We start from the raw sequence: 23,174 nt of genomic DNA on the forward strand, positions 1-23,174 counted from the left end.
CTGTTTTGTGAGTAAAACATTTCCCACATTCTGTACATGAAAATGGCTTCTCTCCTGTGTGAGTTTTCTGATGTTCAACGAGATTTGACTTCTTACTAAAGCACTTTTTACATTCAGGACAGAAAAATGGCTTCTCTCCTGTGTGAATTCTCTGATGTTCAATGAGATTAGATTTCTGACTAAAACACTTCTCACATTCAGAACATGAATATGGCTTCTCTCCTGTGTGAATTCGCTGATGTCCAACAAATGTTGATTTCTGACTAAAACACTTCTCACATTGAGGACATGTAAACAGCTTCTCTCCTGTGTGAGTTTTTTGATGTTTAACAAGATTTGATTTCTGACTAAAACACTTCTCGCATTCAGGACATGAAAATGGCTTCTCTCCTGTGTGAATTCTCTGATGTTTCACAAGATGCGATCTGCATTTGAAACAATTTCCACATTCTGGGCATGAATATGGCTTCTCCCCTGTATGAATTCTCTGATGCTCAACAAGAATTGATTTCTGAAAAAAAGACTTCTCACATTCAGGACATGAAAACGGCTTCTCTCCTGTGTGAATTTTCTGATGTTTAACAAGATTTGCTTTTCTAGTAAATGATTTTCCACATTCAGAACATGTAAAAAGCCTTTCATCTTTGCCAATTTTCTTAGATTTCTTTTCAAAATGTGTCCTACATTTAGAACTTGCAGACATTTCACCCAGTCTATGTCCAGTTTTATTATTGACAAGTCGTACTTTATTATCTTCTACTTCATAAGACGAAGAGAAAAAATATCTCTGGTAGCCTCTTATCCCGTCCTCACCTGGAGAAAGAAGAACATATAAGATAAAAGGTCCTTATTTTCTTTGGTACTAATTAATTAATGCTACAAATACATAAATATATGTAACCTGCTTCCCCACACTTATCACTCTGACATCCCCCGACAAAGCTCCACGTTTCATCAGTCATACACATGGATAAGAGCTCCATGCTACACCAGGTCATTACACACCTCTTCTTGAATGGTCTTGTATGGAGATTTTCTCTCATTGAATGTCACATTCAGAGACTTATGTTCCTCTATTTATTTTTGCACTTTACCTCTTTAGCACTTTGGTTGATTATAAAGCCTGCAGTCCAGTCTATACCATTATGTTCACATAAAGGTGTTTGTTGCCCTGTAACATTATTTGTATATGAACTTTACACTTTGGCCCATGTGCTATGCAGTGTTATCCAGGACTAGTACCATGATACAGACCTTGATTCTATTTTTTATGAGATGGCTTATTTAAAAAATCATGTTCTTCGGTATAACATGAGCAATCAGGACAGGTCACAGGATAGTTCATGGCTAAAAAGTGAATTAAAATGATCCAGGAAAAAGGAAGAAATAGAAGAAAGAAAAGGGACAGCAAAGCATACACCATAAGCACCTCCTGGACAACGTGAAGTCCAAGCACCATACAAAAGCCTTAGACAACAGTGTGATAAGCATCATACCATATTCTCAAATATTAACCTTGACACCCTGAGGTAGGTAACTCATTGTACACCCCTAACCCTTTCTGTAAAGCTCTTATAGGACTGATAGTCCCATATCCAAATATCCTAGCTAAGGATTTCTCAGGTACCGTATCATACTTTTGTTAATGGCTATGCCTAATATTACAACTCAGTCCCAGCCACAGCCACCACTACAAGTAGTCCCTTCAATCAGCTGATCAACAGGAGTGTTGAGATTGAGATCCCCACCAATCTGATGGCCAATTTTCAGGACAGTCCAGCAATTTTGTAGTCCCGGAGAGCTGTCTTAATGTAAAAGGTCATTAGCTATATTTGAGCAGTGTTTTGGTGTCCGTCTCAAAAGCGAAACGGAGGTCAAACGCAGCCAAACGTATGCATTCTGAACGGATCCTTATCCATTCAGAATACATTGGGGCTAAACTGATCCGCTTGGGGCCGCTTGTGAGAGGCCTGAAACGGATCTCACAAGTGGACCCAGAAACGCCAGTGTGAAAGTAGCCTAATTTAGATTACTGCCCCCTACTGTTACCACAAAGGCACCACCATAAGTAGCAATGTTAAAATGAAACACTTGCCAAAATTGAGTTATTTCCTTATCTTCTCTGTAGAACTGCTAAAAGTATAATAGCTTACCTTTAGTAAATACTTGTATTCTCAATAACACTTTTATAAAATATTGAACCTTCGACACTCACTAACAAAAAAAAATCTTTATTGAATAAATGTAAATTATAAATTATGTACACGGTAGTGGAAAAGACACAAGTTTCTGATATATGAGAGGGAAAGCCCAGTATACACGAGATTCTCAGCAATATATATGCGTTGTCTAACAGGTACTCTTTCTAATTATAGGCAGCCTCTAGTATGTGGAGTACAAAAGTGCATTATTGTAGGCTAGGTGATGCCCCTCTGTACTTCTGGTAAATATGCCAAGAGATGTTAGACATGACAATTTGCATATATTTTCCCTAGATATCAAGAGGAGCATTGTCAAGCCTACAATACACGTATATCAATTGGTCTACGTAATAGAAATAGTACCTGTATACTTTTATACCAATGCCTTAAAGGGGTTGTCTCACTTCAGTAAGTGGCATTTATCATGTAGAGAAAGTAAATACAAGCCACTTACTAATGTATTGTTATTATCCATATTGCTTCCTTTGCTGGCTGGATTCATTTTTGCATCACATTATACACTGCTCATTTCCATGGTCACAGACCATCCTGTAATCCATCAGTGGTGGTCGTGCTTGCACAATATAGGAAAAAACACTAGCCTATGTGAGCTCCCATGGTCCCGGCCAACAGAGAGGCTGACGCTTTTTCCTATAGTGTGCAAGCACGATCACCACTGATGGATTGCAGGGTGGTCTGTAACCATGGAAACGAGCAGTGTATAATGTGATGGAAAAATGAATCCAGCCAGCAGAGGAAGCACTATGGATAATCACAATACATTAGTAAGTGGCTTGTATTGACTTTCTCTACATGATAAATGCAATTTACTGAAGTGAGACAACCCCTTTAAGCTTTCTGCCAACTAAGATAAAGGTAATGAGCAACCTGATAGAACTTGTGCTCCTCTACTGAGGTTGCGCAGCCAGCACACTTTCTCTTCAGCCTTAAATGTTATGCACACACCTTTTTTTGTTTGAAGAGGTATAAAAGCTTTACCCATTTATGAGGGATTCCAGTATTTGTGACTTTGTGTATCTGGCAAGAAACGTCTGTCCCACTTAACAAGATGGAAGGAGGGAAAAGTGTGTGTGAAAAATAACCAGAAGGAAATTTCCATGCTGAAAAAGTATGCTGGGGATGTGGAAAAGTCTTTGGAAACTGATAAGGGAACCTTCCATGAAGAAGGGTGCCAAAAGGGGCTTTATCCCGAACACACCATAGACTCATCACGCGATACAAGAGTGAATGAATCCCATCATAAGTTAGGGACCACCCGAGTGACTCTATAGTGCTCTATGTAGTGAGTCTATTTGGCTGTGTTTCAAAATCAAGAAAGAGCCACTAAGGAGGGATCCATTGTTGTGGTTGCCATAGACTTAGTGTTTGATCGGGGTGGTCTGTGTAAAAGGTGAAGATCCAACGGGAGTAGCAAAAAGGTCAGTGCTGAGACACTATTGAGGAGGTGTCCTGTCCCGGTCTACCCAAACACGAGCTGTACCAGAAGGGTAGGGTAATAAAGTGCCCCATGAACTAGATCTAACTGAGTGAGGAAGAGCTAGAGAGCTGAACCAGAAGAGTAGGGTAATAAAGTGCCCCATCAACTAGACCTAACCGAGGGAGGAAGAGCTAGAGAGCTGAACCAGAAGGGTAGTGTGTTAAAGTGCCCCACAAGCCAAACCTATCTGAGGCAGGAGGAGCAAGGAAACGTGTGCCCAGGTTCTTAGGGTGTTCAAGTGCCCAAGAGCCAGACCTAGGGATTGTGGGTCACACGGAGCAGATTATGGGGAATCTGTTGGGTGGACTGGGAAGAATCCCGAAAGGGAAACCTGCCTGACAGATTGTGATGGAAAGAGAAAGTAGAGATACAGTGAATAGGATATGGCAAGTTGTTGAAAAAGGCTGGAAAGCCAAAAGATGGAAGTTTGGATGTTGAATAAAATGAATGACACAGTTAGGGATACATCGTATTAAGGTTTCCCTGAACTAAGAAGCTCATTGCAAGTGCCATGTGCCTGAGGAGACTTAGGTCTGTCTCAATAAGTGAGACTCAAGTAGATAAAGATTCGGGCAGACTTTGTATATCCGATTTTGTCCCAGCATGTAACTTGGTTGAGCGCTGTCACGAGGGTGTCACAACCTATCGCTGACCCTGTTGTGCCTGGGGTCAGAAGGTGGCAGCGGATGGCTACGTGCTTAGTTTCTCTAGGGATCGCTCCATGACATAATGATGAGAATGAATTCCGGTCCAGGTTTTCCTGCTTAGGTTTGCGATCCATTTTGTCCCATTTAGGAATCTGTAGCTTTTCCTTTCAGCTGTTCTCTGTCAGCCGCTCCCAGCTACTATATATTCTCCCTTTCTGATTCCCTTGTTGCCAGATACAGACCTTCCTTCCAGATCTTCTATTCTGACCTCAAATGGACAACTGTTGCTGTGGAGCCGTTGGAACTGGAGCTGTTGGATCTCCTTTTCACTCCTGTTGTTGTTGTCTCCCTTCGGGGTTTGTTGATTGTGTTGTTTGTCCTTTCCCTGTTGTTACCCTAGGTGTCAGTGGTGAGGACTACTGCTCCCACCGCCCTATTTACTACCTAGGGCTTATTTCAGGGTAAGCCAGGGACGAGGCACGTGATCAGCATACGGGTTAGCAGCCCATCTAGGGCCATCAGGGCAGCCAGGTGCCAGTGCCAGGTGAGCTAGGAGTCACCACTCCTCCCTTTCCCTAGTGGCAGGGTACTCCTCTTCCCTCTCCTCTGCGCCGCACGTCTGTTACCTGCCATCTCAGACGTGATAAGCTCACGATAGGAAAACAGCAGTGGAAGGTTGTGAAACAATGATGGGAAAGTAGGTGAATACGTAGTGATGAAGTAAGTGATTAAACGAAGATTAAATCATTAGGTCACGTGGCATTGTATTGATCTTGTTATTCTGTTCTATGCATTTTTAATGTCCTGTCTGGATTTGCAACTTTTTGTTTGTAGGAGAGAAGATAAGAAGAATGTGCATTATTGGCCAAAAACGGGCAATTTGTTAATAAGATGTCTCTCGCTGTGGGTGAATACGTTGTTGAGTTACAGGAAAGCTAGGTACTTGTATGAAGGCGGAAAATCGGGGCAAGGAGTGATATCACAGCGGGGGAACGTGATAACAAGCGGAGTGTGTGCAATACTAAGAGATAACAGGGCAATTTAACAGCAAGTGAAATTTATAAAATTGAGGTTCTGAGTGTCTGGAGAGAAATCACATGTTTTATGTGTTTTTATATTAAGCATAAGGAGCTCCAGGAGAACTTCTTTGGTTATGAGTTCAAAGGACTTGTGTGTGTGTTTATGTATTGGAAACATTTCTGTTATATCTGTCTGTTTCTATAACAGTACTTTATACACAAATCCCCCCATAACAGTGCATCATCCAGAGATCCCCCATAACAGTGCATCATCCACAGATCCCCCATAACAGTTCATCATCCAGAGATCCCCCCATAACAGTGCATCATCCACAGATCCCCCCATAACAGTGCATCATCCACAGATCCCCCATAACAGTGCATCATCCACAGATCCTCCATAACAGTTCATCATCCAGAGATTCCCCCCATAACAGTGCCTCAACCACAGATCCCCCATAACAATGTGTGCCCAAGTACTTTGGCTTGTAAGTGTTCCAGCTTTCCCGAGATTCATTATATTTCTCTTGCTTATGTGGGCCCCTCCATATGCTTGACCATAGTTGATCTCCACCAAACCCTGCATACAGCCGACCACAGTGGATCTCTGCCAAACCTTGCATGTGGGTGATCCCAGTGCTGGAGTTACAGACACGCTGCTCATTACTGCTCTATAAAGTAATCCATGCGGTTGCTGCTTATGAGGGTGTGCTGCACAGAGACAGGGCAGCAAGATCTTCTGCTTTCTATGTGGGCTATGTATAGGAGATATCACAGCAGCTAGTCCTTGCCTATTTCAATCACTTATATAGCACTGACATATTCCGCAGCGCTTTACAGACATTAGTATCTTATTGTCTCCAGTGGGGCTCACAATCTGTATGTCCCTATCTGTATGTCTATATGTCCCTATCTGTATGTATTTGGAGTGTGGGAGGAACCAGAGAACTCGGAGGACACCCACTAAATATGTGGAGAACATACAAACTCCATGTAGACAGCACTGGAGTTTGCTGTCTACATGGTGAACAGAGTTATCATCGAAGACTCTAATAACTTCCGCCATTGATTTTTAAACTTTAAAAGCATTTTAAAACAGATCCGAAATCGGTTTTTGTACCGGCTGTTACCTAGGTACTGAAGCGGACTTTGGATACATGTTTTAAAAAACACTTTTTTTTACTTTTTATTTTTGTCAATAGCTTGTATGCTGACAGCCTGCCTGTGAGACCCAGCCTAAGGGCTTCCATAGAAGGCAAGCCCCGATGCCTATGGAAGGCATTAGGCTGCCTTCTCTACCATCGGGTCCCCGTCACTGCAGCACGGGGAACCAATAGAGATGCGAAGGGCACCCATACCCTCTGCAAACCCTCTGCATGCCGCGGCCAGCTTTGACCGTGGCATACAAGGGGTTAATACGCCGGCATCAGTGTTTTCAGTGTTTTTCCCCTGTGAGAATTCTCTGATGTTTAACAAGATCTGACTTCAGAGTGAAAAATTTTCCATATTCTGAACACGAATACGGCTTCTCTCCTGTGTGTGTTCTCTGATGCTCAACAAGATGTGATTTCAGAGTAAAACACTTCCCACATTCTGCACATAAAAATGGCTTCTCTCCTGTGTGAATTCTCTGATGTTCAACCAGATGCGATTTTCTAGTAAAAGATTTCCCACATTCTGAACATGAAAATGGCCTTTCATCTTTATGGATTCTCTCGTGCTTCAAAAGATACGATTTCTTTTTAAAATGTTTCCCACATTCTGAACATGCAATCATTTTACCCAGTCTATGTCCAAGTCTTTTTTTGTCAATCTGTGACTTTCACTTTATAAATAGGAAATAAAAGGAGATATCCATGCGAGTTTCTCATCCAGTCTTCACCTGGAAAAGTAAACAATTCTTTTCCCAAAAAGACCTCAACATTTTTTTTTCTTTATTTGAAATTGATAAAATGCTGTGGAAAATCCATACAATGAGCAAGACATGTTTCCTAGTTATACAAAAAAAAATAAATTAACAAATCATACACTAGCATGCAGATTTATATAAAAACAAAAAGTTTAATGAAAATGGGGCATATACAGTAACCAGTTCAAGACCAGGCCATTTTCATTATTTTTTTTAGTACATGTGTCTTTGAACGCCAAAACTTTTTTTCAGTTTGGTTAAGTATCATATTTTTCGCTTTATAAGATGCACCTGATTATAAGACACACCTAGGTTTTTGAGGAGGAAAATAAGAAAAAAAAAAAATTTTGAACCAAAAGGTGTGCTATTGGTGGATTTTTGAACTAATGGTCTGGGGATGACACTGTTATGCGGGGGGGGGGGGGGAATCTGTGGATGATGCACTGTTATGGGGGGGGATCTGTGGATGATGCACTGTTATGGGGGATGTGTGCTGTGACACATAGGGCCATGAGGGGGGCCAGCATAAGATGCTATATGTGTGGGTGACACACATATAGCATCTTATGCTGGTCCCCCTTATGGCCTTATGTGTCACAGCATTACAGTACTTTATTCTTTGTATGTAAAATCTTTCTTTAATCCTGAATCAATCGCTCTCCTTTTGATAAACTAGCTGACACGGATATATCGCCGGCCGCTATGCTGCACAGTGTGGCCGGCGATACATCAGTCACAGTGCGGGGAGGGAGGAGGGACTGGAGGCAACTCAAAGCGGGGCCCGATGCAGTCACTGTATTACAGCGGGCCCCGCGCACAGAAGTCTCTTTGTATGTAAAATCTTTCATTAATCCTTTATAAATTGCTCTCCTTTTGATAAACTAGCCTAATCGCCTGCATCAGTACTCACTATGAATGTAGCGTGCGGTCCCTCCGGCGCATGACTTCATCCTGCTCCTGCTTCATTAATGAAGTGGGAGGAGCGTGACGTCAGTCACATGCCGGCCGGACCGCACGCTGCATTCATAGTGAGTACTGATGCAGGCGATTAGGCTAGTTTATCAAAAGGAGAGCGATTTATAAAGGATTAATGAAAGATTTTACATACAAAGAGACTTCTGTGCGCAGGGCCCGGTGTAATACAGTGACTGCACCTGAATACAGAGGGTTCACCACAAGATGTAAACCATTGGTGAGCCTCAAACACAGGAAGGCCAGATTAGAGTTTGCCAAACAACATCTAAAAAAAGCCTTCACAGTTCTGGAACAACATCCTATGGACAGATGAGACCAAGATCAACTTGTACCAGAGTGATGGGAAGAGAAGAGTATGGAGAAGGAAAGGAACTGCTCATGATCCTAAGCATACCACCTCATCAGTGAAGCATGGTGGTGACAGTGTCATGGCGCGGACATGTATGGCTGCCAATGGAACTGCTTCTCTTGTATTTATTGATGATGTGACTGCTGACAAAAGCAGAAGGATGAATTCCGAAGTGTTTCGGGCAATATTATCTGCTCATATTCGGCCAAATGCTTCAGAACTCATTGGACGGCGCTTCACAGTGCAGATGGACAATGACCAAAGCATACTGCAAAAGCAACCAAATAGTTTTTTAAGGGAAAGAAGTGGAATGTTCTGCAATGGCCGAGTCAATCACCGGACCTGAATCCGATTGAGCATTTCACTTGCTGAAGACAAAACTGAAGGGAAAATGCCCCAAGAACAAGCAGGAACTGAAGACAGTTGCAGTAGAGGCCGGGCAGAGCATCACCAGGGATGAAACCCAGCGTCTGGTGATGTCTATGCGTTCCAGACTTCAGGCTGTAATTGACTGCAAAGGATTTGCAACCAAGTATTCAAAAGTGAAAGTTTGATTTATGAGTATTATTATGTCCCATTACTTTTGGTCCCTTAACAAGTGGGAGGCACATATGCAAACTGTTGTAATTCCTACACCGTTCACCTGATTTGGATGTAAATACCCTCAGATTACAGCTGACAGTCTGCAGTTAAAGTACATAATGTTAGTTTCATTTCAAATCTATTGTGGTGGTGTATAGAGCCCAAAATGTTAGAGTTGTGTCGATGTCCCAATATTTATGGACCTGACTGTATATGTGTGTGTGTGTATATATATATATATATATATATTATGGAATAATGTAGGTGCTGTCATGGGCTCATGGAAAACTGATTACCAGTAGAGTAATCAATGTATTTCCATTACCACCCATGACAGCACCTGTGAGAGATTAGACTAGATAAATCTTAGGCTGGGACCACCGCCTGCAAGACTTTCCTCCCGAAGGCCAAGTCTTGAGCAGATGAGAGATCCAATCTGTAATTTTTGTAAAAGGTGTGCGGAGAGCTCCAGGTAGCAGCTCTACAACTTTGGTCAATGGTGGCACAGCCTTTCTCTGCCCAGGAAGAAGCTACAGCCCTCGTGGAACCCTGTTGGAACCTACAGACCTGCTGAAGAATAGGCTAAACCTATTGTTCTCATTATCCACCTAGCTATATATGACTTGTAACTTTTAGACCCCTGTTTGGACCCTGAAATTGAATAAACAACTGAGGGGCTTTCTTTCATTCCTTGGTTGATTCTAAGTACCTACACACACACATTCTCCTTACATCTAGTGTATGGGATGTTTCCTTCCCTTCATTTTTGGGATTTTGGCAGAAGGAGGGCAAAATGATTTCCTGAGATCTATGAAAAACGGAGACCACCTTTGGAAGAAAGGCAGGATCTGGTCTAAATACAATCATGTCTTCCAAAACCATGGTATAAGGGGGGGGTTCAGACAAGGCAGGATGACTAAGGGACCCTTGGAACAACAAAGCCTTTTAGGTGCACCGCTGAAAGAGAAAGCACTCTCCTTTCTAGTAATTGGAAAATCTCGAACGTCAGACCAGGTAACTGAGGTGATCTTGTCCCCCCTGCTGTCACTACCAGAGCTTTGAGACGTTCTCAAAGCTCTGTGTCTCCACCCCTGTGATGATGTCACTTAGGGTTGGAGGTTTTCTCACTGTTCTGTTTCTCCGCCCCTGTGATGAGGTCTTACTCTCAGCTGTCTCTCCTGCATTTGATTTCTCTGCCTTTAAATCACCCCTCCTCCTATTGCAGGGCGTGGATTATATTTCTCCTTTCAGTTGTAGCTCTGCCTTGAGTATCTTCACTCCTTTAGCTACTAGTTCTCTGGACCTGTGTTCTGCTGCTGCAAGCACTCCGGATATTGCCAGCGGTCCTTGGATCCGTCTTCTCTACGGCTGCAGCTCCATCAGCTAAGTGTGCAGATTTTGTTATGTACCTGGTGATTTCCTGACTGGATCTGAGGTGGCCCCGGTTCCCTCCTTATTCTGTGCAGGGCATCGGAGGCCGTGCCCCTTCCACTATTGTAGGGGTTACAGGGCTCATCAGTCTAAGGTACGCGGGCATGCCTCGTTCCACCATTTGGATCCGGGCATGTGCTTTAGCAGCATAGGGAGAGTGTTGAGGGTCTGACAGGGGTCACCCTTTCTCTTCCCTAGTTTGGGTCCGGTCAGTAGCTCTTTTTACTGTGTATACTCTTGTTACCCTTAAACAGCCGTGACATTATAATCCACCAAAACCGTCCTTGTTGACATGGATCCGCTTTCTGACCTGGTTGACCGCATGCAGGGTCTTTCTTTGGAAGTAGCGGATCTCCGTCAATCTCTGACTCAGCTACAAGCATTGGGCTCTGCTCCGGCTCATGGAGTCTGTTGCGAGCCAAAGGTCTCACTTCCGGAAACGTTCTCCGGGGGCAGTGAGAATTTTGTTCGCTTCAGAGAGGCATGTAAACTCCATTTTTGTTTGTGTCCCCACTCCTCTGGTAATGAAGAACAGAGGGTGAGGATTGTCATCTCCCTGCTCAGAGGTAATGCTCAGACTTGGGCTTTTTCGCTGCCATCAGGGGATCCTTCCCTGCGATCCGTGGAGAGGTTTTTTGTGGCCCTGGGGCAGATATATGATGACCCGGATCGTGTTGCTCTGGCAGAATCGAACTTACGTGTTCTATGCCAGAACAAACTGTCTGCGGAGCTTTATTGTTCTGAATTTCGGAGATGGGCAGCTGATTCAGGCTGGAATGATGCTGCACTCCGAAGTCAGTTCTGTCATGGTCTCTCAGAGGGTTTGAAAGATGCCTTTGCTTTCCATGAGAGACCAACATCCTTAGAGTCTGCCATGTCATTGGCGGTACGCCTTGACAGGCGTCTAAGGGAAAGAAACAAGACCTCTCCGTCCAGCCATTGTCAGTCTAGGGGCAATGGTGCGGACTCATTCAGTATGCAGGGGTCTCATCCTGTCTCGCTCCCCTCTGAGGAGGAGCCCATGCAGCTAGGCCGACTTGCCCCTGATAAAAGAGGATTTAGTCCTCAGAATATGGTGTGTTTTTGTTGTGGGGGCATAGGTCATTTGGCAAATGTTTGTCCGTCTAGGAGATTCCTGAACTGTACTAAGAGCGATAATAAGAGAAAAACCTCAAGAGGTGGATCATCAAGTTCTGCTTCATCTGCTACTTTGGGCAAAGTTGATGTGGGAATTGATGCTTTTCCTCTGACCTGCAGTTCCCGTTTTCTCCTGTCTGCCAGGGTGGCGCTAGAGAGCAAGGTCATTCCTTGTGAGATTTTTGTCGATAGTGGAGCGGCCGTCAATCTTATTGACACTCAATTTGTAGCTTTGCATGGGTTTCAGGTTTGTACATTAGAAAAGGATATACCTGTTTTTGCTATTGACTCTGCCCCACTCTCGCAGAGATCTCTGAAAGGCATTGTTCACAATATCCGGCTAGCTGTAGGTGACACTCATGTGGAGGAGATATCTTGTTTTGTCCTTAACGGATTGCCTTCTCCTCTAGTTTTGGGGCTACCCTGGCTCACTAGACATAACCCCACTATTGATTGGCAAGGAAGGCAAATAAATGAGTGGAGTGACTTTTGTAGAGAGAATTGTCTCACAGCCACTCTTGCTGAGGTGTCTACTAAAACTCTGCCATCATTTCTCTCTGATTTCTCGGATGTGTTTTCCGAGAGCGGTGTTCAGGAGCTACCTCCTCACCGGGAGTTTGACTGTCCCATTAACCTCATTCCCGGCGCCAAGCTGCCAAAGGCACGCCTCTACAATCTCTCACAACCGGAGAGACTCGCAATGCGAACCTATATCTCTGAGAGTCTCGAGAAGGGGCATATTCGTCCCTCAAAGTCGCCTGTTGCCGCGGGTTTTTTTTTTGTTAAAAAAAAGATGGCTCTCTGAGACCTTGCTTAGATTTTAGGGAGCTGAACCGTATCACGATTCGCGATCCCTATCCCCTTCCTCTGATCCCGGACCTCTTCAACCAAATTGTTGGGGCCAAGGTGTTTTCCAAATTGGATCTGAGAGGCGCGTACAACCTGGTCAGGGTCAGAGAGGGGGATGAATGGAAAACGGCCTTTAATACCCCTAACGGGCATTTCGAGAATCTCGTTATGCCTTTCGGCCTGATGAATGCTCCGGCCGTCTTTCAGCATTTTGTTAATAGTATTTTCTATCATTTAATGGGGAAATTTGTATTGGTGTATCTTGATGATATTTTGATTTTTTCCCCTGATGTTCAGACTCATCAGGATCATCTTTTTCAGGTCCTGCAGATACTGCGGGAAAATAAACTGTATGCCAAGCTGGAGAAATGTCTTTTTATGGTATCAGAGATTCAATTTCTGGGTTTTCTCCTCTCTGCTTCTGGTTTTCGCATGGATCCGGAGAAGGTCCGTGCTGTGCTGGAGTGGGAGCTTCCTGAAAATCAGAAGGCATTGATGCGCTTTCTGGGTTTTGCTAACTACTACAGAAAGTTCATTTTGAATTATTCCTCTATTGTCAAACCCCTTACTGACATGACAAAAAAGGGGACGGATTTTTCCTCTTGGTCGGAGGAGGCGCTTGCAGCCTTTTCTAAGATTAAAGAGAGTTTTGCGTCTGCTCCCATCTTGCTGCATCCCGATGTTTCCTTACCTTTTATTGTTGAGGTGGATGCTTCCGAGGTGGGTGTGGGTGCAGTTTTGTCCCAGGGCCCCTCTCCTGCCAAATGGCGACCTTGTGCCTTTTTCTCTAGAAAACTCTCCCCGGCAGAGAGAAACTATGATGTGGGAGATAGGGAGTTGTTGGCCATCAAGTTGGCTTTCGAGGAATGGCGCCATTGGTTGGAGGGGGCCAGGCACCCTATCACCGTTTTTACCGACCATAAGAATCTGGCGTACCTGGAGTCGGCCAGGCGTATGAATCCGAGACAGGCCAGATGGTCTCTGTTCTTCTCCAGATTTAATTTTGTTGTTACTTTCCGCCCTGGGATCAAGAATGTGAAGGCTGATGCTCTCTCTCGCTGTTTTCCGGGAGGAGGAAACTCCGAGGACCCGGGTCCCATTTTGGCGGAGGGGGTAGTTGTTTCTGCTCTATATTCCGATTTGGAGGCCGAGGTCCAGGCTGCCCAGTCTGAGGCACCTGCCCGTTGTCCCTCCGGGAAGTTGTTCGTGCCTCCTGAGCTACGTCACAAACTCTTTAAGGAACATCATGATACAGTTCTTGCTGGTCACCCCGGGAGTAGAGCCACGGTAGATCTCATTGCTCGGAGATTTTGGTGGCCGGCTCTTCGTAAGTCTGTGGAGGGTTTTGTGGCGGCTTGTGAGACGTGCGCTCGCGCTAAGGTCCCTCGTTCACGACCTTCAGGTTCCCTTCTCCCGTTACCCATACCTTCCCGTCCTTGGACACACCTGTCCATGGACTTTATCACGGATCTTCCTCGTTCCTCGGGGAAGTCGGTGATCCTGGTGGTCGTGGACCGTTTTAGCAAGATGGCTCATTTCGTTCCTTTCCCTGGTTTACCCAATGCTAAAACGTTGGCGCAAGCTTTTGTCGATCATATTGTTAAATTGCACGGCATTCCCTCTGAGATTGTTTCCGATAGAGGCACGCAGTTTGTGTCCAGGTTCTGGAAGGCTTTCTGTTCTCGCCTGGGGGTTCGGCTGTCCTTCTCTTCTGCTTTTCACCCGCAGTCGAATGGTCAGACTGAGCGCCTCAATCAGAATCTGGAGACATATTTGCGCTGTTTTGTGGCAGAGAACCAGGAGGATTGGTGTTCATTTCTCCCTCTTGCTGAGTTTGCTTTGAACAACCGTCGTCAGGAATCTTCTGATAAGTCACCATTTTTTGGTGCATATGGGTTCCATCCGCAGTTTGGGACATTCTCGGGAGGGGCTCTTTCTGGTTTACCTGAGGAGGAGAGATTTTCCTCGTCTTTGTCTACCATTTGGCAAAAGATTCAGAGTAATCTCAGAAAGATGAGTGAGAAGTATAAGCGTGTGGCTGATAAGAGACGTGTGCCTGGTCCGGACCTGAATGTGGGTGATCTGGTGTGGTTGTCTACAAGAAATATTAAACTGAAGGTTCCCTCCTGGAAATTGGGCCCCAAGTTTATTGGGCCTTATAAAATTTTGTCAGTCATCAATCCTGTTGCCTTCCGCCTTGATCTTCCACGGGTTTGGAAGATACATAATGTTTTTCACAGATCTCTCTTAAAACCATATGTCCAGCCCACGGTACCCTCCTCTTTGCCTCCTCCTCCGATTTTGGTTGATGGCAATCTGGAGTTTGAGGTTTCCATAATTGTGGACTCTCGCATTGTCCGCGGTTCTCTTCAGTACCTCGTTCATTGGAAGGGTTATGGTCCTGAGGAGAGGATGTGGGTTCCGATGTCGGACATTAAAGCCACTCGCCTTATCAGGGCATTTCATAGGGCTCATCCTGGGAAGGTGGGTCCTGGGTGTCCGGAGTCCACCCGTAGAAGGGGGGGTACTGTCACTACCAGAGCTTTGAGACGTTCTCAAAGCTCTGTGTCTCCACCCCTGTGATGATGTCACTTAGGGTTGGAGGTTTTCTCACTGTTCTGTTTCTCCGCCCCTGTGATGAGGTCTTACTCTCAGCTGTCTCTCCTGCATTTGATTTCTCTGCCTTTAAATCACCCCTCCTCCTATTGCAGGGCGTGGATTATATTTCTCCTTTCAGTTGTAGCTCTGCCTTGAGTATCTTCACTCCTTTAGCTACTAGTTCTCTGGACCTGTGTTCTGCTGCTGCAAGCACTCCGGATATTGCCAGCGGTCCTTGGATCCGTCTTCTCTACGGCTGCAGCTCCATCAGCTAAGTGTGCAGATTTTGTTATGTACCTGGTGATTTCCTGACTGGATCTGAGGTGGCCCCGGTTCCCTCCTTATTCTGTGCAGGGCATCGGAGGCCGTGCCCCTTCCACTATTGTAGGGGTTACAGGGCTCATCAGTCTAAGGTACGCGGGCATGCCTCGTTCCACCATTTGGATCCGGGCATGTGCTTTAGCAGCATAGGGAGAGTGTTGAGGGTCTGACAGGGGTCACCCTTTCTCTTCCCTAGTTTGGGTCCGGTCAGTAGCTCTTTTTACTGTGTATACTCTTGTTACCCTTAAACAGCCGTGACACCTGCCTGTTGACATAGGCTACCGCTGTCGCACTGTCTGACAGAATCCTGACATGTCGGTCTATTAGGGAGGGAAGGTATTTTAAAAAAAAACACAATATATTACCCTCAGCTCTCTGTCATTTTGGCACTGTTGACCTTGTAACACTGACCACTGACTATGGGAAACCCCCAAAACTGAGTGAGCCCCCCAATTCCTGTGGGCTTGCGTCTGTTGTGATTATTAAAGGATTGTCCTTTATCCATTCCACTCCCTGACTCAGGTTCTTTGTCTTTGCCGACCAGGAAAGAGAATCCCTCACTGACTTGGGAATTGGACATTTGTAATCTAGGGATGGCACCTCCTTGTTCCAAAGTAATAGAATGTGCACCTGAAGACTCCTGGACCTGAATTGCGCCCATTTTACCGCCGGTATACATGATGTCATTAAACCTAGAACTGACATGGCCTCCCTTAGAGTCGTCACCCTGGTTTTGCTGAATTCCTTTATCCTTTGCTGTACTGAAAGGCACTTCCCCTCCGGGAGGTAGGACTTTTGGGATAAGGTATCTAGTTGAATACCTTGTACCTTGGAAGGTACAGCGGTAACTCTGCGTCAGACACGATTTTTCCCAGTTTACAAGCCAACCCAAGCCCATGAATATCTTTAACACTTCCTGAATTTGGGCTGCAAGGGAACTTGGAGACTGTCCTACTACAAGAAGGTCATCTAGATGCGGTATAATTATAAAGTCTGATTATTATTTGTGCCATCACCTCTGCCATCAGCTTTGTGAAGATTCTCGTGCCTGAGATATTCCAAGGGGGAGAGATCTGAACAGTAGGTGAAGAACTGACTCCTTTACTCGCACTGAGAAATTTCTGAGACGAAGGATGTATGGGCACGTGGTAATAGGCGTCCTTGGTATCTAGTGAAGCCATGACGCAATTGGGAAATAAATGAAGAATTGTTGATGATATTGATTCCATCCGAGTTACCGGGGTAGATATAAATTGAGGTCCTTCAGGTTTATTATTGTCCGATAGGACCCGTCCGGCTTGGGGAAAAGAAAGAGGGTTGAATAAAACCTTTCTCCTATTTCTTCTGTAGGAACTGGGACTAGAACTGACTTGTCCAGGGGCTGTCTTATTTCTCCTAATTACGCTGTTTTGGAGAATGTTGATCTAAAGCCGTAATTTTTCATCTTCTCGGTGGGGGTCTTTTGAAATCTATAGGTATCCTTCTTTTATTATATTTTTCACCCAGGTACTTGTTGTGATATTTTCCCAAGCTTGAAAGAACAAAGACAGTTGACCCCCCACCTGAGACCTGGCGTCATTGCTGAGAAACACTGGAAGACTGGGGCTTGGTCTTAAACAAAAGGCCCCTTGATTTGTCTTTTCTCCACTCATTGCCTTTCTTTTTATTTCTAAATCAAAATGGCTTTCTCTGCTTAGGAAAGGATGGCACAGGGAACCCCTTCTTCTTATCAGATGCTTTGTCCAATATGTCATCTAGTGTTGGGCTGAATGAAAAATTTCCCTGGCAAGGAAGGGCACATAATTTGGATTTAGAAGCAACATCCCCCTTCCATCCCTTCAGCTAAAGGGATCTTCTGGCCGAGTTAGACAATGCCGCTGCTCTGGCCAATAACCTTAGAGCGTTAGCTGACGCATCAGAAATGAAGTCTACTGATTTCAGCATTGTAGGCATTGCTTCCAGTAGCTGCTCCCTCGGGTTCTGTTAGCAATGTGTGATTCTAATTCCCCTAACCAGACTTTAAATGACCTTGAACCAATGTTGTAGCAAAATTAGGCTTAAAAGAGGAGGTAGATGCTTCCCAATTTTTGTCTAAGATAGGATGGATAAAAGAGCTGACACCTGTCTTTAAGGGAACCCAGATCTTCAAACGGGAGGGCTTATTTCTTATTAACTTTTTCAACTGGAGCATCTACCCTAGGAGCATCCTGCCAGGCCGAGACATCCTGATCATTAAATGGGTATTTCCTTTTGACTGATCTAGGAATAAAAAACTTTTTATCATGCTTGTTCCATTCTCGCTTTATCAACTCCTTAACACAGTCCTGAATAGGAAACATTCTCGCCTTTCTTGGCCTCAGACATTCAAACATTAGCTCCTGTCTTGATCTAGTCTCTCTTCTTCTACCTCCATAGTGGACCTCACCACTTTTAATAAAAGGTCCGTATCCTCCACTTTAAATAGTAGTCTTCCCGTAAGATTTTCAGAGGAAGAATCTGAACTTTCTATTACTCCCTCCTCCTCCAAATCTGACTCAGTAAAGTCCGATTCTATCACTTGAGCCTTGCTCTGCCTAGAAGAACTAGGAAGCGATTTCTTAAACTGTTCCACCGAGGAATATATTCTGGAAAAAGGATGGGGATTCCTCCGCTAACACTCAATCCAGGCAGCGCTGACAAAAGGCTTTGGGGTAAGATGGACCTACCTTTTTTCTACAAATCCCACACTCTCTGCCTTTCATCTTGTGGACACCTTTCCTTGGGGCCTCCTTAACCTGTATCAATACATAGCCCACAATAAATCACCAGGAAATAGATAAAATAGTCTCCCATATAGGAGACCGTGGGGTAAAACCCCTCTTACCACCCAGGAGTACCATACCGGGTTCGGAGTGTTGCCCCTGTCTTTCAGTGCGATGTGGTGTCTCCCCTTCCTCCTGCATGTCGATAGTGCACAAAAGGGGAATCCAGAAAGAAAAATGGCTGTTCTCCCGAACTTGTCACACTGGTGCTTCTGCTGCTTTTTTCCCTCCATGATGGTTGGCCGGCATCCCCTTTTTACAGGCCGCGCACAGGCCACCATGTGTCCTCGGCCCCTTCGCTTCCTTTCCCGGCGTGGAATGCACACATCACATCCGCTCAATGCACCCCGGAAACAGGGTCTGCAAGAACAACCAGGAGAGGACGCATCCCCCCTCCCCACCGGAACTTAGCCCAGCCGCATGTATGAAGGGAACGAGGTCGCCCCCATGGCAAAAGGGGACAAAAACCGGACTTCCACAGTGGCTCCTAGTGGAGCCTTACGCCGTCAGGGACCTCCACTAGGTATGTTACAAAAACCCTAGAGGCCATGCAGCCCCCTAACAGACCCGGGAAAGATTCATCCCCCTGTCCTATGGACAGGAAACAGGAAGAAACTGATGAATGGAGTATGGAGGACCCTTTTAAAGATCTGGGAAGATCTCTCACAGGTGCTGTCATGGGGCGTAATGGAAAGTTAGGATTTTGTTGCCAAAGGAAAGATGTGCTCATTAGTCTGGAAACAGCCATTCCGATAACAAACCCAATCCTTGGCCGGTGTGAAAGGGCCCATTTCTTCCTATGGTTTGTTGAAAATTGGTACGATTCTGGCTTCTATGTTGGCTACAGACACCACGATAACCGCACAGGATTCTGTTCTGGCAATGACCTGTGCGTCTCAGTCACCGTAACAAACCGGCTTACTACTATTCTGACAGCACTCATGGTCATTCTTTTGGAAAAGTACGTTCCTCATAGTGTTTTGCCTCCCCAGCTTCCGCCCTCATCACGGGCACCATGGAAAACATTTAAGCAAAGAAGGTTCTATACGAGGATTTATTTCACTTAGCCTTAGGAGCCTGGCATGTTTAACAATAAGACTTTTTTTTTATGTCTCAACCCATTTTTCTGCCTCGATTCATGTCTGTGCTTTTATGTTTCATCCTCTTGATGATGAGAATTCACTTGGATCGCACTTTGATGGTATGCTGATACGCCCACGGTTTTATCTTTGTACGTATTTATCAAGGTGTGATGTCTATTACTGGTTGAGTTTTTTGTGTGCCCTGTCCAGATATGCAGATACAGAAAATCCACTGTACTTCCCTGGTTTGGTCAGATGCCTCCATGTGGGCTCCTCTACTTTACACTCCCTTCCTCGGGGCATCACTGTCCTCTGGAAGTCCCTACCAAACCCATCCATCAAAAGATTCCCGTCTTCAGATAAAACACCTGTAAACCAACCCTGGTGTTCTGTTCCTTACTTTTACTTCCTTAGATTTTACAGTGTTAACCACCTAATCCAATCACCTTCTACTCAAACGATTCACATGTATCCCCCAAGGCTATTAAATTCCCAGCATGAGGACAGTGCACGTACCCCCTAATAAGTGGGATGGGCACACAAATATCCTATAGAGACTGGGACATTGACGCCAATCACTCCTGGAGACTGGGACATTGACCCCAATACCTCCTGGAGACTGGGACATTGACCCCAATACCTCCTAGAGACTGGGACATTGACCCTAATAATCTGGAGACTGGTGGATTGACCTCAATACCTCCTGGAGACTGGGACATTGACCCCAAAACATCCTAGAGATTACGCCATTAACCCATGGAGACAGGGACATTGACCTCAATACCTCCTAGAAACTGGTACATTTACATCATTACCCTGTGGAGAATGGTACAAGGACATAAGACTTATGAAAGGCTCTTACCGTTCACCGACATGGGGTTTTTAAGTCCACTCGTTGTTCCACCAAAATGTCCTGGGAAGGATCCCACATGAAGGACCTGAAATAAAATTAATGATTCTACTTTATTCTGTATATCTAGGAGAAGATCAAAAACATGAAAGCAATCTGCCCTAAATGGAGACTAATCTCCTCAGCACAAGCATTTTACACATTCATATGCTTCGTTTTATGTTGTATGACTTTTAAACAGTTCTTTTTTTTTTTTCTTTAGGAAAACAGACTGCTTTGTGTCATCATATTCTGACACCAGAGATCTGTGAAGGCAAGTTTTTTGTGGGGTTAGCCACAGATTTCATTTACACAATTTCAGGATATGTGGGAACCTTTTATAAGTTTTTATTCTTTTTCTTTTTTTGGGGGGGAAAAAAAGAGTAAATCTGGTAGTGGTGATTTTTTTTTTTTTACAGGTTAAATTAAAGGGTCATTTGATGAGTCGTGTTGTTATGGATGCAGAGAAAACAATTACCATGTTTTTTTGCTCTATAAGATGCACCCAAAGTGGGGGGAAAACATCAGTGCATCTTACGGGGTGAATAATAACGAGCTCTTCCATTAAAAGGGAGCGTTGAATGCGGCTCTCCCTGTGATGGCTCGGTACTCACCGCTTACTGGTCTTCTCCTGCAGGGAAGAGCGCTGGATCTCAGGAACAGCAGCGGTAAGTTGATTTATATATATATTTTTTTTTGTCTGATCTGAGGTCTGAATTGGGTCTTATTAACATTGGGGGGTCTGATCTGAGGTCTGTTTGGGGGTCTTTTTAACATGGGGTCTGTTCTAAGGTCTGAATGGGGTCTTATTAAAGGGGTTGTCCAGGTTCATGCTCTGATGCTCTCCCTTGGCCCATGCTGGGTCGTGCAAGGCAAGGACTTGTTTGTTTATATTTTCACACTGCTAGGCAGAGGCTTCCGCCTAGCAGTGCTGCCGGTGACGTCACCGGCACTGACGGCCAGGCTTTAGCCTAGCAGTCCCCATGGAGAGCCAATACATCACTGGATCTCCCAAAAAAGCCTTTGCCCTGTGTAGTTCTGATTGGAGGTCTCATTAACATGTGATCTGATCTGAGGTCTGAATGGGATCCGATTAACATTGGGGGTCTGAGCTGAGGTCAGATTGGGGATCTTCCTAACACAGGGTCTGATCTGTGGTCTGAATGGGGTCTTTTAACATGGGGTCTGATCTGAGGTCTGAATGGGATCCAATTAACATTAGGGGTCTGATCTGAGGTCTGATTGGGGATCCCATTAACACTGGGGGTCTGATTAACATTGGGGGTCTGATTTGGGCTCTATAGATATTTGTTTTTAAACATTTTTAAAACTTTATTCAACTATTTTTCACATTTTAAAGGACCTGAACCTGCGTCTAATCTCTCGCACTGCACACTGTCACACTCCTGTATTACAGTGCACAATCAGTCTTAAAGGCAGGATGTAATAGCGGCCAGGATAAGGCAGGCCTCGGGCCTTCATAAGACTCCCGACTGCCGTGACAACTACTCGGCACCGCCATTGTGTTCAGTAATGCGTTAGTAGCCCACGGCTTGCCTGTCCCCTCCCTCCCACCAGCCCATTGTATAGAACAGTGAAAAGTCGCAAATTTCTGTGCTAAATGGGACTTGCGCAAACATAGAATTTGTGACTTTTTTACATTACACAACACCCCCCCCCCCTCATGAATCTTACAATATATTGTACAGTATATTGCTAGCCTTAGAAGCAGCTGACTGACATTGTGCTATCATTCAGTCAATGATTTACGCGGCAGAACTTTATATCAATCTGCACTGCATCTTAAAGGGGTTGTCCGGGTTCAGAGCTGATGCTCATGCTCCGGTGCTCTCCTTTGCCCTGCGTTAAATCACACAGGACAAAGGCATTTTCATGAGTTCCGGTGACGAACCAAGCTCTCCATGGGGCTGCCAGAAAGACGGCTAGGGCAGCGCTAAAGCACGCCCATCAGAGCCGGTGACGTTACATCAGGGGGGCTGCCTGGGTGAAAATAAGGGTATGTCCGGGTTCAGCTCTGAACCCTGACAACCCCTTTAATAATGGGGGAATTTTAATGCAATCTTTTATAAATCTTGAATTAGTAACCACTACCTACTGATTAGGCACACACATCCTAACGGTTAGGATGTGTGTGCCTAATCAGTAGGTAGTCCCATAGGATGTAAAAGTAAACTAGATTCCTCAGACCAGGCCACCTTTCTTCCATTGCTCCGTGCTCCAGTTCAGACACTCACAAGCCCATTGTAGGCACGTTCGCCAGTTGATAGGGGTCAGCATGGGCGCTCTGACTGGTTCGTGGCTACACAGCCCTATGCACAGCAAGCTGACACCTTTCCATCATGAACAGCAGGAACATTGTCAGCAATTTAACAACAGTAGGTCTTCTGTGGGATTGGGCCAGACGGCTCCCTGGGTGCATTAGTGAGCCCTGAACATTGTATGCTAATGAAAGGTCACACACTGTAGAGATTTTGCTCCCATCTACATTTATTCCTTCAGCCACAAACTGTGCATCACGAGAACTTTCTGGGCTATCAATCTGAGACATTTTTTCAAGCTGGGACAGGAGCACATTCCTCCACCGGTGAGTTAGCCCTGGTCACCCATGACCCTGTCGTAGGTTCGTCCGTTGTCCTTCCTTGGACCACTTCTGGTAGGTACTAACCACAACATACCAGGGTAACCCAACAAGAACAGCCATTTTGGAGATGTTCTGACCCCCAGTCATCTAGTCTTCACAATTTGGACCCCTGTCAATCTCTCTCAGATACTCATGCTTGCCCATTTTCCAGCTTCCAACACAACAACCTCAAGAACTATCTGTGCACTTACTGTCTAACATGTCCCACCCTGAAAGGTGCCATC

The 23,174-nt window shown here is 45.0% G+C and overlaps 1 protein-coding gene across 1 annotated transcript in view; it reads right to left on the reverse strand.

Moving 5' to 3' along the window:
- Nucleotides 1–23,174, reverse strand: part of LOC122931807 (oocyte zinc finger protein XlCOF7.1-like) — a 40,997-nt gene that overhangs the window by 10,720 nt on the left and 7,103 nt on the right. The window contains exons 7-8 of the mRNA XM_044285863.1: nucleotides 20,262–20,337; nucleotides 280–813 (exon numbers count right to left, since the gene is read on the reverse strand). Of these exons, the coding sequence (XP_044141798.1) occupies nucleotides 280–813; nucleotides 20,262–20,337 (610 nt within the window). The remainder of the gene's footprint in view (nucleotides 1–279; nucleotides 814–20,261; nucleotides 20,338–23,174) is intronic.

Source organism: Bufo gargarizans, chromosome 3 (assembly GCF_014858855.1).
Source record: "Bufo gargarizans isolate SCDJY-AF-19 chromosome 3, ASM1485885v1, whole genome shotgun sequence".
In the NCBI taxonomy this organism is placed as follows: Eukaryota; Metazoa; Chordata; class Amphibia; order Anura; family Bufonidae; genus Bufo; species Bufo gargarizans.